Genomic DNA, 13,707 nt, shown 5'->3' on the forward strand with positions numbered 1-13,707 from the left:
GAAGCTTTGGGATTATTTCCAGTATTCAAAATGAAATGCTGGGTATTTTAGAATTTGAGGCTTCATTGATAGTTTGATACTGTCGTTGCAGTATCTTATTGGATAACTGAACCATTTTAGAAATCTGATGACTCCATTAACATTATTTTTCCAAGAACAGACAAATATGAAACAGATGGCATGGCCACCTATCATGTCACCATTGGCCCCACCAAAGACTTCATCTCTAAGTCCTTACCTGTGATCTATTCTCAAAAAAAAAAAAAAAAAAAAAAAAAGGTCCCCCGTGAACATGTAGTTGGCCATTGCCTGATTGTCAAAATCAGCACTTGATAAACCTTATTATCCAATGCAACGCTCTTTTTCTTTTTTGAGAGGTAATGCAATCCCCTTAACACAAAACACCAATAAACCAATCCAATCATTAACAAACCCAACCTCCCCTAACCCATTCTCTATCCCCTTAGGATCTAGAAAATCCCAATTGTAATCTGTGTAAGTTGTAACTACCGTTCTTTCAAAAAAAAAAAGTTGTAACTACCGCTCCCACTTTTTCTATATTAATGCATCCAATCCCCATCACATAGTGGCCGTTTCGATAATACCCCCGCCAACCGAGGGTACTCTCGTACATTTACAGAAAGTTTTCAAAGCTTCTCAGTAGCCAATGACCATTAAATTTCATTTCTCCTTCCTTCAATTTCTTCGACCTGTCCATATCTCGTAACCTTTCCCCTGCATTGAATCCAATTGAATCCCCCTCCTTGCCTCTTGGCTTCTTCTCTCTATCTCTCTGTATATACATACTTTCAGACTTGCAGAAAAAGCAAAAGAGGTGGCGAGGAAAGAGAGAGAGAGAGACACCAAAACACAAGAACCCGAAAAACCAAAACACCAAAACAGTGGCCGGAAAATAAGAAACGAGAGAAAGAAATGGACGGGCTGCGTTATTTTCACGACAAGTTACCGCTGGTTTCTTTCCTTGTTCTTCTTCCTCTCACTACTACTCTTTCGATATTAGCCAACGCAGCGCCTTTCAATCTCACCACCATCCCCTTCGACGAGGGCTACAACCATCTCTTCGGCGACGGCAACCTCGTCCGATCCCCGGATGGAAAAGGCGTCCGCCTCCTCCTTGACCAATACACAGGTGCGTACATAATATCAAGATTCTGATAATCATATCGTAAATATTCTTTGGTTGTCTCCGACTGAAAATTTTTGACGTTGTTTCTTACAAATTTTTTTTTTCTCTTGGATTTGCAACTGTCTGAAATGAAAAAGAAAACTTCCCTATTATGTTTTGGATATTTTTTTTTTCCATCTAATTAATGTTGTACGTGTTTTACAGGTATTTTTTTTTCGTTGAATTACTAATTGATTATTCGTGTGCTTTGATTTGGTTAATTAATTATAGGGTCTGGCTTCATTTCCTCCTCTCTTTACGACCATGGCTTCTTCAGCGCCAAGATTAAGCTGCCGTCGGATTACACCGCCGGTATTTGCGTTGCTTTCTATGTAAGCTTTCTTATTCATTTTATCTTTACAACTATTTTATAATTTTTGTAAGGAAATTTTTTATGTTGTGGTGGCTAATTTTTCTTTTTGTGTGATGATGAAATGTTTGGTAACAGACATCAAACGCTGACGTGTTTGAGAAGAGCCACGATGAGTTGGACATAGAATTCTTGGGTAACAGAGAACGAAAGCCATGGAGGTTCCAGACCAACTTGTACGGCAACGGCAGCACCAGTCGCGGCCGTGAGGAGCGGTACCGCCTCTGGTTCGACCCAACAAAAGACTTCCACCGTTACAGCATCCTCTGGACCCCTAATAACATCATGTGAGTTATTCTAATTGATTTTCTTCTGTTTCTTTTTCGCTTCTTCTGTTTTTTTGTTTCTTTTAGTGGGTTCTTTTTTGTTTTGGTTTAATTGTTCCTTCTGTTTTGGGAATGTTCTGGTTTTGTGGATGGTTCTCGTTAACATGGTATGCTTTAGACTTTTGTGCATGCTTTCGTTGACCTGACGAGAGGCCACAAGTTAGATAGTTTGGGTTTGCGTATGGGATTGTTTCTACAACCACTGGTTGACAAACATGCCTTACTATTTGTTGAACCTCATTACTTAGTCGATGAGAATGAAGTCATGTCCACAGTCCACCCATGATTCATATATCAACCGCAAACAAACTTTAGCCATGTTGTGAAGAGGACGTTTTAAAAGTTGTTAATGGGAATATATAATTCGATAACCGGAAATGTAAAATTAGTTAATCTATTTTTATTTGTTAATGAGAACTTTCAAAATAAATATCATGTCTAATAAAATAAAAATAAATATAAAAACCGTGGTAATTAAACTGTTTCGAGTCGATTTATTTTCTTTTGTTAGTTATTTGTAAAACAAAGAGGTCATGAGTTCCAAAAGGCTCGTCTCATTTATAGGGCAAATGTGCAAAAGAACCAAATCCCAATTAAATTTTATTTATTAAAAGGTCCAATATTGACCATGTTTTGACAGTTTTGTTGTTTATTGAAACGTTAGTAGAGTGAAAAATGATACTTTCGTTGATTTTGACCATTAACATAAAGTTTTAGACATATATAAATCCAACTTTAATATCTTAATAACATAATAATAGCAACCATTTAGCTAGCACCGGTAGAACATAGTTTGACTTGATTAATTGCCTAATATTTTTGCATCCAATTGACACATTTGCAGATTTTACGTGGATGAAGTACCAATAAGAGAGGTAGTGCGCAAGGAAGCAATGGGTGGTGACTACCCATCAAAGCCAATGTCCTTGTATGCAACCATATGGGATGCCAGCAACTGGGCCACCGATGGCGGCAAGGCCAAAGTGAACTACAAATTTGCCCCCTTCGTCGCCGAATTCAAAGACCTAGTACTCGAAGGCTGCCCTGCCGACCCTATCGAGCAATTCCCATTCGCAGAGTTCTGCGCCGAGAAACTTGCCTACCTCACCTCTCAGGACTACTCTACCATTTCGCATGCGCGGCGGGCGGCCATGCGCCGGTTCCGTCAACGTTACATGTACTACTCATATTGTTATGATTCGTTGAGGTACCCCATACCAATGCCTGAGTGCGAGATCATTCCTGCAGAGAAGGCGCGGTTCAAGGATACCGGTAGGTTGAAGTTTGGAGGCAGTCACAAAAAGCAGCCTAAGAGGCGGAGCCGGAACCAGGGTGCGGCTTCCGACAACCAGGTAGATATGTGATGATCATATCATTATCATCATCAGTGTGATTTATATGTAAATTGAAATATTGTAGTGTTGGCCAGTTAATCATAATTTTGATTTCTTTCTCTCCCCAAACCTGATCTTTTGATTATTAGAAGATGAACCTAGAATAAATTAGTATACATAATCAATAAGTTAAGAAACAAAATATGATGGTTTTCTCCCATCAGTTTAATAATGGATGCCTTAAAATATGGTAACATCGATGCATTAAAAAGTCGTGACCTTTGAGGTACTTCCTAGGGTTTAAGACTAATTTGGCTCAGTACGTAGACTAAATGATAATCGTGACTTTTTTCCGATGACTAAACAAAAATTAGAAAGCAAAACCTCTAAAAACACCTCTTCTCGGTTGATCCAAATGGAACGCTTGGAACACAGAAAGGGGAAAGCAAAAGAACCACTCAGATGGAGTTGTATTTATGAGCTAAGGAGGCAAGCTTATCAGCCACAAAGTTAGCATCTCTATAAATATGACGAAATATGATAGAAGAGAATTAAGCAGCTAGCGACATGATATCAGTTGAGGACCCAAGATTTTACTTATATGGGGGCATATTGCCATATTCTCTTTAATTTAAGCTATTGTGGGGGCATAAGATTCAAAATATCCAAATCCACAAAGAGAGAGAGTGCTAAAAAAGAGAAACAGAGAGAAATCCCCTCCTGTCCGGCGGCGTGCCCCTACGCCGTCGTCGGACGGGCTATTGTCGACTCCACGTGAGTTGGGTGTGAGGCCGGATCCATCAATCAACGTTTCGATTGGGGAGATCACGGTGGATGTCAGTGAGGGGAGGAAGATCACATCTGTTGGCTGGATCGGGTTCCCTCTTCGATGGCCTAATCGTCGGTCCAGATCAACGTTTCGGCGGAGGCCAAGCGGTGCGGCGTGGTCGGGGTATATTCAGAGCGTCCCGATCTGGGTTGGATCGTCCGATCCTGATTCGGGTGGGCGACGACGATGGCTTCTCCCTGGTTCAACGAGGACGGCCTTTTTGCAGGGCTTGGCTCCGATCTGGAATGACAGGATTCCTTGGTGCGTCGGAGATGCCAGATCATTAACATCGTTCCGGCGAAGGTGGCGGGGCGGCGCTGTGCAGGTCCCGACAGTGGCGGCTGTGGGGGAGTTGGGCCAGGCCCGGCTGGCAGTTGATGGGCTTCCTCTTCCTTGGATTGTTGCTTGGGTTTGGGCTCCCTTCTTGGGCCTGGCTTGGGCTAAATATGTTATTTGTGTTTTTCATTTTATTTATGCTGGTTTACTGTTTATAATAAGTCACTGCTATAGGTTGGTAGGACGAGATGGGCTTCGTGCCGGTAGATGCACTTGGTGTGCCTTGTCTGTTCTAGGTAGGCGGCGGGTTCCTTGCGTTAGCAAATGGTCGCAACCTCCTAGTGACAGTAACGTGACTGCTCTAGGTAGGCGGCGAGTTTCTTGCTTTGTCAAATGGTCGCTGCCTCCTAGTGGTAGGGTGAAACTACGTGTCACTGGATATATGTTCCAGTGGCAACATGATGGGAAAGCTGTGTGTATGGACATTATGCTATGCTGTAGTCGAGTTGCAGATCAAGTTATCTTTCCGTTGTGTCACCGCTGTGAAGCAAATAGAGTCGCCAGTAGAGCGCTCTTTGCTAGTTGGTGCTTTGTTGAATACAGTTGTTTAGTAGAGACTCATGATAGTATGTCAGGATGTTCTCTAGATGCTTATTGTAATCAGGGGTTTTGGCTCAATGTCCCCCCCTTGTATTCGACAGTTTCTCTAATCAAGGCTTAAGGGCAGCCGCACCGCCCTTTATTCAAAAAAAAAAAAAGCTATTGTGGGGGCATATATATATATATATTAATATTCTAATGCCTATCCCTATAAAAGACCAAAAAAAGGGATCACTTAGTGGAAGGGCCCTCTATTAATATTTAGGCTAAAATTTTGTCTGCTAGCTAGTAGATGATCAATTAACTAACAAAAACTCAGAGGGCGTATGAGCCCGTGAATTGCCCGCAGCTAGGTCCGCCAGTGCAATTAATTAGAAGCCAAAACCTGGATGCTCCAACGAATTTCAGCTTTTCCATGCAGGCAATTAATTAGAAGCTTTGAATCACCCTCTTGTATAACATGAGAATGTTGATGAAGTAGGCAGTATGTAATCCACCATTGAGGGCAATGGCTTCAGCAATTAGGATACTGGTAACACCTATTCTTTGTTAGCAGCAAAAAGAGGGTTACCATCAGAGTTTCTAATAACAAATCCAATAGCAGCTGAACCAGTTCTAACAAAACCATCAAAGTTCAATTTAATTTGGTTTATATTAAGAGGTTGCCACTTAATATGAAAGTACCTAGAAATCTTTGGAATATGTGAAGAAGGATTAGCTTGATTATAATTAGATCCCATCAAGACAGCCTCAAATAAAGTTTTTGCAGCGGAGGAATTTAATCGTTGAAAAATTACTAAATTTCTGGTACGCCAAATAGACCAAGCAATGATAATTATGACTTCAACATGTCTACACAACTGCCTCCCCTATATAAGTATTAATTGGATTCTCAAATGTCAATAGTACTACATAGAATTAGTGTGTTGCAGTACTACACATGAATACTGTATATATATAGAAGTCCGTAAGATGGAGTACATTCTAAATTCATCATCAATAGTGAGAATATGAAACGGAAAATTGTAGGAATAAAAGTATTGATGTGGTTTGACACTAGAGAGGTGTTATGGGGGGCACTCGTGGCATGTCATGACAAGCCAAAATCTTGTCAACACATTTTTTTTTTAATTGAAATTCTCATATATCAAAGTCTCACATGGAATTGGTAAAACATGAGTTTTAGGAGTTGCTCAAAGTGACAGATTGCAAAATTTAGACCCGATTTTTTTAAAATAATTTTCTCGGTTTTACCGACTTTAAAAAATCGTAAAAAAATATCAAATTTAGGTTTTTGAGTTCAGTCAGCTTTAGAAATTATGCACGCATGGTCTACATGCCTAAAACATTGCAACTACAAAAGTCACATTAATTACTTAAAATTTTTTTTTAGTCTAATAAAGAACATTAAGATGTGGTGGAACTCACACTTTTTTTTTAGCAGTAACGAGAACACTTAATTAACTCAAGCCTACAATATTACAAAGAAAACCGCCACGGTGTGGCCCAAACCAAATGAACCCTCCACACATAATATTGTTCTCCATCGCTGCCACCAGCATCACCTCCGCTAGCTTCACCTTCGCCAGAAACACTGTCTCCTCTTGGGTCAGGAAACCAAGGCAGAAGGTAGACGCGGCCCATCAGGAGTTAATTTAGAGCCATAAACCGGCCGGGAGGGATCACCGATGAGGCTAGGGATCCCTTTTTTTTAGCCATTTTAAGGGATCACTTATTAGACTACTTTTCGATAACATATCCACATCTCAACTGTTCAGTTTTTAGGTCTATATGAATATATCACCTCTGTAAATTTTCAGCTAAATTTATAATTGTTAAGGCATTCATAACTGTGATTTACAATTATAAACATGAACGATTCGGGTTGGACATATTCGGTTTGTCCAGTGATTTAATCTAATTGGACTTAGCGATTATCAATTTGGTTGAAAATTTGCAGAAGTGATCTATACATTAGGACCTAAAAACTGAAAAGTTGAGATACCGAAATGCGAAAAGTGGGTCCTAAAATGGATCCCTTATGAAAGGGTTATATATATATATATATATATATATATATATATATATATATATATATATATATATATATGTGATCTTGGGTCCTTTGCGAGAGGTATTTGCTGCAATAATTTTTTTTTTTTAAATTTATGAAATTAAAAAAAGCTATGATAAATAAACACGAATCTTTATCATACTCAGAGAAATCAAAAACGGTCTTAGAAGTTTTGTGTACTCTGAAAGTCATCTTATGACTTACCATTTGTAATTTAGTTCGGTTTTGAACTACTCTTAGGATGTTAAACAACATCCTTTCAAGAGATATATATAATTAGTCTAGCAATCTAAATATTCGACTGCATATGTATCTTTTAGCAATAGTAGCGAGCTCATGGGGTGATGACATGATATATACCTAATTTGTTGGTGGTGAGAGTGACGGTTAAAAGAACCGGCCTGAAACCTGTGGGAGTGGAAATGTCACTTGATGAAAGATATTTGCAAATACAGCTATAATCACTTTTCTCCTTTTGGTGAATAAACATGAGAATGGGAAGATTAGAATTTTAATGGGGTAATGCCGTAATGGTCCTGCCCGGATACATTTAATGGTAATAAAGATGCTTTGCGCACCCGCAAGTCTCTAGAAGTAGTGGTTTTTTTTTGATGCGTAGAAGTAGTGGTTTTAATGCATGGGGTTTGCTAACAATTAGTGAGAGTATTGGTGTATCAAACATATATGGCCTAGTATAGTGGTGCATTTTATGATCTCACGACATAAGTCTTCTCTTTGTAAGTTATAGATCGTGAGTTCAACTCACGAAACACTATTATAATTTTCAGTTGTTGATATAATTAAATTGTCGATCCAATACAATTGTCCCGCATCAAAGAAACAATTGTCTATCGTCAAAAATATTATGAATGAAAGTGTCATATACTAAATAGTATCTTTAAGATAAAAGCAAGGTTAATTTTTGTAAAGAGTATAATTGGTAATGAAGAATATGATCTAGAAGTGGACACGTGTTTAGCTAGAATAGTCCTAAGGGTCTTAAGTCTATGTCATAAGTCTCTGTTAGTACAAAAAAATTGATTCTCTTCCATCATGTTAATTCTCAGCCTTGTAGAAACAGTTACTGTATCAATACGATTGTAATTTCTTCGTCTTTTCTGTCAAAATCTTTCTTCCTTGTTCATCTTCTTCCTCCTTTAGATTCATACTTAGAATTCCAATAATTTTAAGCTAAGAACAATCGTAATTGATGTCATTGATTATTAATTAAGATCCCCTTTTTAGTAATCATTTTTGTTTTTAGTTTCTAGTTAACTACATGCAGACGAGCAGCATAAATGGATAAGGACTGAAAAATGAAAACAAAGAAGAAAACTAATGGTACCATAGAATAATTTCCACCAAATAAAAACCAAGAAGCAAAATAAAAGGCCGAATTACCAAATGGCTGTTGACCTGTTGTCACATCTATTGGACGATCGATGCTTCAAATTTAATGCAGTTGCAATGTGAACGTCTCTTTGATATTGTAAAGAAAACCACACGATCATTTGTTTATTGGCATCCACCGGCCATCAAACCGACAGTGACATTCTTAGCTTATCTCAACTATGAAATTAAAGGTTAATTAAGGAACCCCTTATCCGTTCAGAAGGAAAAGGCTGAGAATACCCTCAACTGTTTTTGTCAATTAATTAAGTCTTCAATATTGAGTTTAATACAAGTAAATTGAAGAAGAAGAAGAACACAGACTACGTACATTTGTAAACTATGACAAGTTTCTCTGCTGATTGGTACGAAAAATACTGTAATCCCAAGATCATTAATTCATTCGTTCAATCAGGTTCCAGAGCCAGTCAATTCAAATTTGGATATGATTAATTACTAGTCTATTAACATCTTCACTCAAATCTTGTTGATAATATAAATGTAGTCAACTCGTCCTTAAGCGCTAGAGTAACTCCAGGGGGCAAGAAAAAAATAAGAGAAAGGAAACATGCATAGACATGAAGTTATTATGTACTGATTAGCAAAACATGTATGAATCTCTTAATTGTGTGTCTATGAGGTTGGCTTCGCCTACGGTTAATCTGTGTAAGATAATTCGAAAACTATGATAGATATTTGAAGAGAGTTTGGAACTTGCACACTATGCCAAAAAGGCCTTCAGACGACACACTTCAGACGACATAAGTATTGTTTTATGTCGTCTGAGTTTTTCAGACGACATAATTTTTTTTTCTGTCGTCTGAATATAGACTAAAACCATACTGGTTTAATTTGGAAAAATGGTGAGCATTCAGACAACACATTTATGTAGTTGTAGAAAATGGTGATTTCCTATCTCAAATTTGGAGGGATATCCAAAAGTTGATTGGGTCTTTTCCCTCTCAAATAGCCACGCCCTAGTTGACTGGAAAATGTTGTGACATTCAGACAACATTTAAATGTTGTCTGAATGTGGGGGTTGTTTTAGAATTTCCAAAGTTATTTTGACGTGTGCTTTTGACATAGAGACCTCGATGCTAAAGATTCAAACACTCAAAAACCACCCCACGCGCTCTCTCCTTCTCACTCAGCTCTCTCAGCTCAACCTAGAACCCTAAAACTGGAAAACTCAAAGACCAGCCTCTCTCCTTCTCACTGAGCTCTGTCAGATCTCGATTCTCACTTTCTCCTTCATCTTCTCACTCTGTCGATTCTTTTTTGTAGTCTCTCCTTCTTCTTCTTAGCCTCTACTTAATCCTTCATGTTCGGATTAATGGAGCTCGATCTCCAGCAAGAGCTGTTTTCAAATCGGATATTGGTAAGCAATTTAGGGTTTCAATCGTTTTGTAGTTTAGGGTTTCGACTGGGTTCAATCTTCGATCGATTTTAGGGTTTTTTCTGCAAATGATTTGTGTCTTGGGGTTTTGAGTTTAGGTATAGTTCTTCTATTTTGTAACACATTTCTTCTGTTTTGTTGGTATTGTTAGGGAAACTTGGTGCTACAAAAGGATTTGCTGGGAAGGCTCACTACTCGTAGTGTAGTGGAGAAAAACAGAAGGCTTGTTTGTCTAAATTTCTGGGGAGTCTTTTTCCCCGATCAATTTATGTTTCTTGTTTAATCGAGTTCTGGGATTTGCCCAATCGAATTATGACCTTAATTAATTCCTATACCACTCAGTCATTTGAACAAATTTAAAAGTTCAACCACTGTACCGAGTCAGAGCCTCCATCATTCACAAACACATAAGTAGAAGAACCTTACTGTTCAAAGCTCACAATCAAGATTGGTCAGAGGAGAAACAATAGAGCCTCAAGATCGGCGATGGGAACAGTCAGCCTTTTGCTTTCTGCTACGAGACTTTTGTGCCGGAGGCGGTCACTTTCTCTTACCAGGCACCGGAGGTTTTGCTGGGGTCTGCCTATTTCTCGACTCCGGCTGACATTTGGGCTGTCGGCTGCATCTTCGGTACTTCTGATTTCAATTCATGCTTTCTTGATTCAATTGAGATTTTAATGGTTTGATTAGTTGATTGAGTGTTTTGTGAATTCTGAAATTGAATTGTAACTGAGATGGTGACTGGGGATGTACTGTTTGTAGGAATCGGTGATGATCCTAATCAAGCTGATAAGCAGCAATTGCGAGAGATTTTCAGGTTCATTTCTTTTCTTTGAAACATTTCCAAGTGTTAGGTTTGACAGTGATTCAAGTCATTTTACATTTAGATGTTTCTTTTTCTGGAACTTTCGAGAAATGAAAAGGAAAAAGAACATGTACTTACTACTATGGTGTGATGATGCAGACAGCTAGGAAAACCGATGTTGAATCAGTGTCCAGGACTCACTTCGCCGGCTTGGGAGACCAACCAAGAATGGGAAGGGGAAAAGATGAAAGCTCGGTTCTATTCAGCAGGAGATTTGCCATCGGATCTGCTGGTAGCTACAGTTTATTTGGAACAAGATGGAGCTGAACTTCTATCGGTAAGTGTTCTTTAACGTGCTGTAATCTGTAATTAAATTTTTTGCTTTACTCATTTAGGACAGTTGTATTTTTGCATCATAACTCACACAACAGAAACAAGATTGAAAATGTGTGGATGCATCATTTAACGTAGTTATTCTTACCAAAACTTATGAGGGATTTTGCATGATGATCGATTTACCTGTCAATAAATGTATCCAGTTCGCGTTTTTGTTTTGACTGTAATTCATCTAATATGTTCTATGCTATACCCAATCTCTCCTTTGTTTAAGTAAATGATGCTCATTCCTCAATTTTAGTTAGAACTGGTCGAGCTTGAACCACTGCTAGTTGTTTTGTGTCCTCCAGATGCTTAGTGAGTGTTAACTAGACCTTCTATGACTAAATGATTGGATGTATGGACTGCATCATATCATATCTTATATTTCTCATTTTTCATTCATCAAAGTTAATATTTCTATAGAGGCAAATTTCTAGTCGGAATCTCATATTTATTCTATACCTAATTAACAAACATTATCTTGTTTACCAAAACAATGCGGCTGAACCAACACAACCAATTTATTTTTGAAGCCTGACTACTGGTCCAATGTACAGAGTATCATTATCAAGGGGGTTATAGCTCATAGGCAGTCATAGCTTTGGTTCATTTTACCTTGGAAGGCTTCCAGCTCACAATAGGTGGCTCTGATAAGTGTGGTTTGATAATGCCTTACTTGGCTTGGCCTCTTTCATTAATAATTTCACTTCTTATATCATTAGATGTTACTATGAAAATTTTGTATGTCCTACTTTGAGTTGTACTTTAGAGTATTGAGCACTGTAGGATTTGTCTATGCAAAAATAGGTTCTATATATTACTGAACTTCACATTCATAGTTTCTCCTTTGTTTTTTCCTTTTCGTTACAAGATTGTATGATTGATTTGCTAATTGTTGTTACCTTCTCTTGCATATGATGAAAAAGAACACATATAATCTGCATATGATCAACTGCTTCTGATTAACCTTATAAGGTAGATTCTAGGGATTATCCCAATCGCAAATGAAGCTTTTGGGTGTACATGGGTTGGAGTTAGGGATCTACTTAAGGGAAAGGGGAATTGTTTTTATAAACAAGATGAAGTTCCTCAAGAATAAATTTGAGACTTCTACAATAAAAATTATAATAGAATAATGTGTAGAAAGCTGGAGTGCAAAAGTTGCTTCTTATTTTATGCTGGAATCAAAAGTAACATAATTAGGGGATTGGCATATTTTAAGTGCCCTGCAAATACCCCATTGAGTTCTTGTTGTTAGATAGTTTCTTTTGATTCTCGTGCAGTTCGCATATGTTTTGTTACTTTTTCTAGAGCTATGAATTAAGTATATGTGATTTTGTTTTCTACTAATTATGTGGGCATTATGCTATTTGAATTTGAGTTTCTGGAATTATATATGAGAATGGGGTAAAGTTTTGAAGAGTTTCAAAGAGGCTATGGGCTGCCGAGCTAGAGTGGAATATAGGGTAGCGGAGGACCTTAATTCCATCAAGTCTATGCTATTGGCTATTGCTTCGAGTTCAAGCTGGATATACGTTAATGATTTAAAATTGACATTTCGTTGCAGCAATTACCATGTTTGTCGAAATTACATTCCCTTTATTCAGTGGTCTCCTTGGATTTTTCAGAGGATTTGCTTTTGCCCCAACAACATATTTTGTAAGCTCACAATCTATTCCTTTAAATTCTAATGAAATAAAATTGAGATTCTGATTTTCTTTTTCACTTGTTTAATGAACTTGTTAATATCTTCAGCTCCCTTGCATAATGTGGCTTGCCTTCCAGACTGCGAAATTGTTGTATTCAACATTGCCAAAGTAAATGAAATAAAGGTCTCTCTGCAATGCTTATTTACTATTTTCCACAAAATTTGTCTAACATCAAAGTGAGGCCAAATAGGTTTTTCCCCAATGAATTAGCTATACACAGACATGATGCTCATTATGCACTTTATTACAGGTGGAACTTCAGACATCCCAAAAACAATTTTTTCCCACCAACTCTGAGTTGTGGTCATGGGAAACCTTCAGTGAAGACATTTCTTCATGGACAGGTGATACAACTCTCACAGTCATTGGTTTCTTAGATCAGTTGAACATCACTATAGACCCCAATGATTATCTACGGTACACCACCAGGTGAGATTAAGCAAATGAACTTCTTTTTCCATTCAATGTATTTGTGACAAATGTATATCCAATTATATAAGAGAACTTTGCAGAACTAGATGTTTTTAGTGTCGACATAAGTCCATCTGAATCATTTCTGTGTGGTGGTAAGCATCCAATTATCACCGTGTTGTCAGCTGGGAACGCTATGCATGTCTTTGTCAATGACCAGCTCTCAGGTATATATGTAAATTGTTTATATATTTGTGTTGTTAGAAATTACACCAGCTACTTTTGATTTAGAAGGTAAATGATCACCTAGGTCTACCTAAGAAAACTATGCCCCTATATCTAAATGTCAGTTATGTTCTGTAACGATAGGATCAACTTATGGGACTCTGCAAGACCAGAGATTCACTTTTACAGGAGATGTAAACATGCATGTTGGTGTGAATAAATTTTCGCTTCTAAGTGTAGCTGTTGGATTGCCGGTTAGTTCTTTGATTTGCATTTTTCACTAACTTTCAATATTTGATATACCAATACAAATTTCGTGTTGACAACTTGATATTGTACTGCAGGTCCCTATAATTTGACTTTGTATGAGTAAGACCAACTAGTGAACTACTTCTCACA

General features: G+C 37.9%; 2 protein-coding genes across 3 annotated transcripts; both read left to right on the top strand.

The window, feature by feature from the left end:
* Positions 1–628: 628 nt before the first annotated feature.
* On the top strand, positions 629–3,345 carry LOC133744074 (probable xyloglucan endotransglucosylase/hydrolase protein 30). The gene is made up of 4 exons (XM_062172207.1): positions 629–1,150; positions 1,418–1,518; positions 1,635–1,843; positions 2,727–3,345. The coding sequence occupies exons 1-4, from the start codon at positions 934–936 to the stop codon at positions 3,244–3,246; spliced, it is 1,047 nt and encodes a 348-aa protein (XP_062028191.1). The 5' UTR covers positions 629–933; the 3' UTR covers positions 3,247–3,345.
* A 7,464-nt stretch (positions 3,346–10,809) lies between these two features.
* On the top strand, positions 10,810–13,106 carry LOC133742525 (beta-galactosidase 3-like). 2 transcript variants are annotated; one of them, XM_062170216.1, is made up of 4 exons: positions 10,810–10,922; positions 12,531–12,622; positions 12,719–12,780; positions 12,923–13,106. In XM_062170216.1, the coding sequence occupies exons 1-4, from the start codon at positions 10,903–10,905 to the stop codon at positions 13,103–13,105; spliced, it is 357 nt and encodes a 118-aa protein (XP_062026200.1). In that variant the 5' UTR covers positions 10,810–10,902; the 3' UTR covers position 13,106. The 2 variants fall into 2 exon arrangements, with proteins under 2 accessions (XP_062026200.1, XP_062026199.1); XM_062170215.1 differs by lacking the exon at positions 10,810–10,922 and having other exon boundaries at positions 12,334–12,622.
* Positions 13,107–13,707: the final 601 nt, after the last annotated feature.

Source organism: Rosa rugosa, chromosome 4 (genome assembly GCF_958449725.1).
Source record: "Rosa rugosa chromosome 4, drRosRugo1.1, whole genome shotgun sequence".
In the NCBI taxonomy this organism is placed as follows: Eukaryota; Viridiplantae; Streptophyta; class Magnoliopsida; order Rosales; family Rosaceae; genus Rosa; species Rosa rugosa.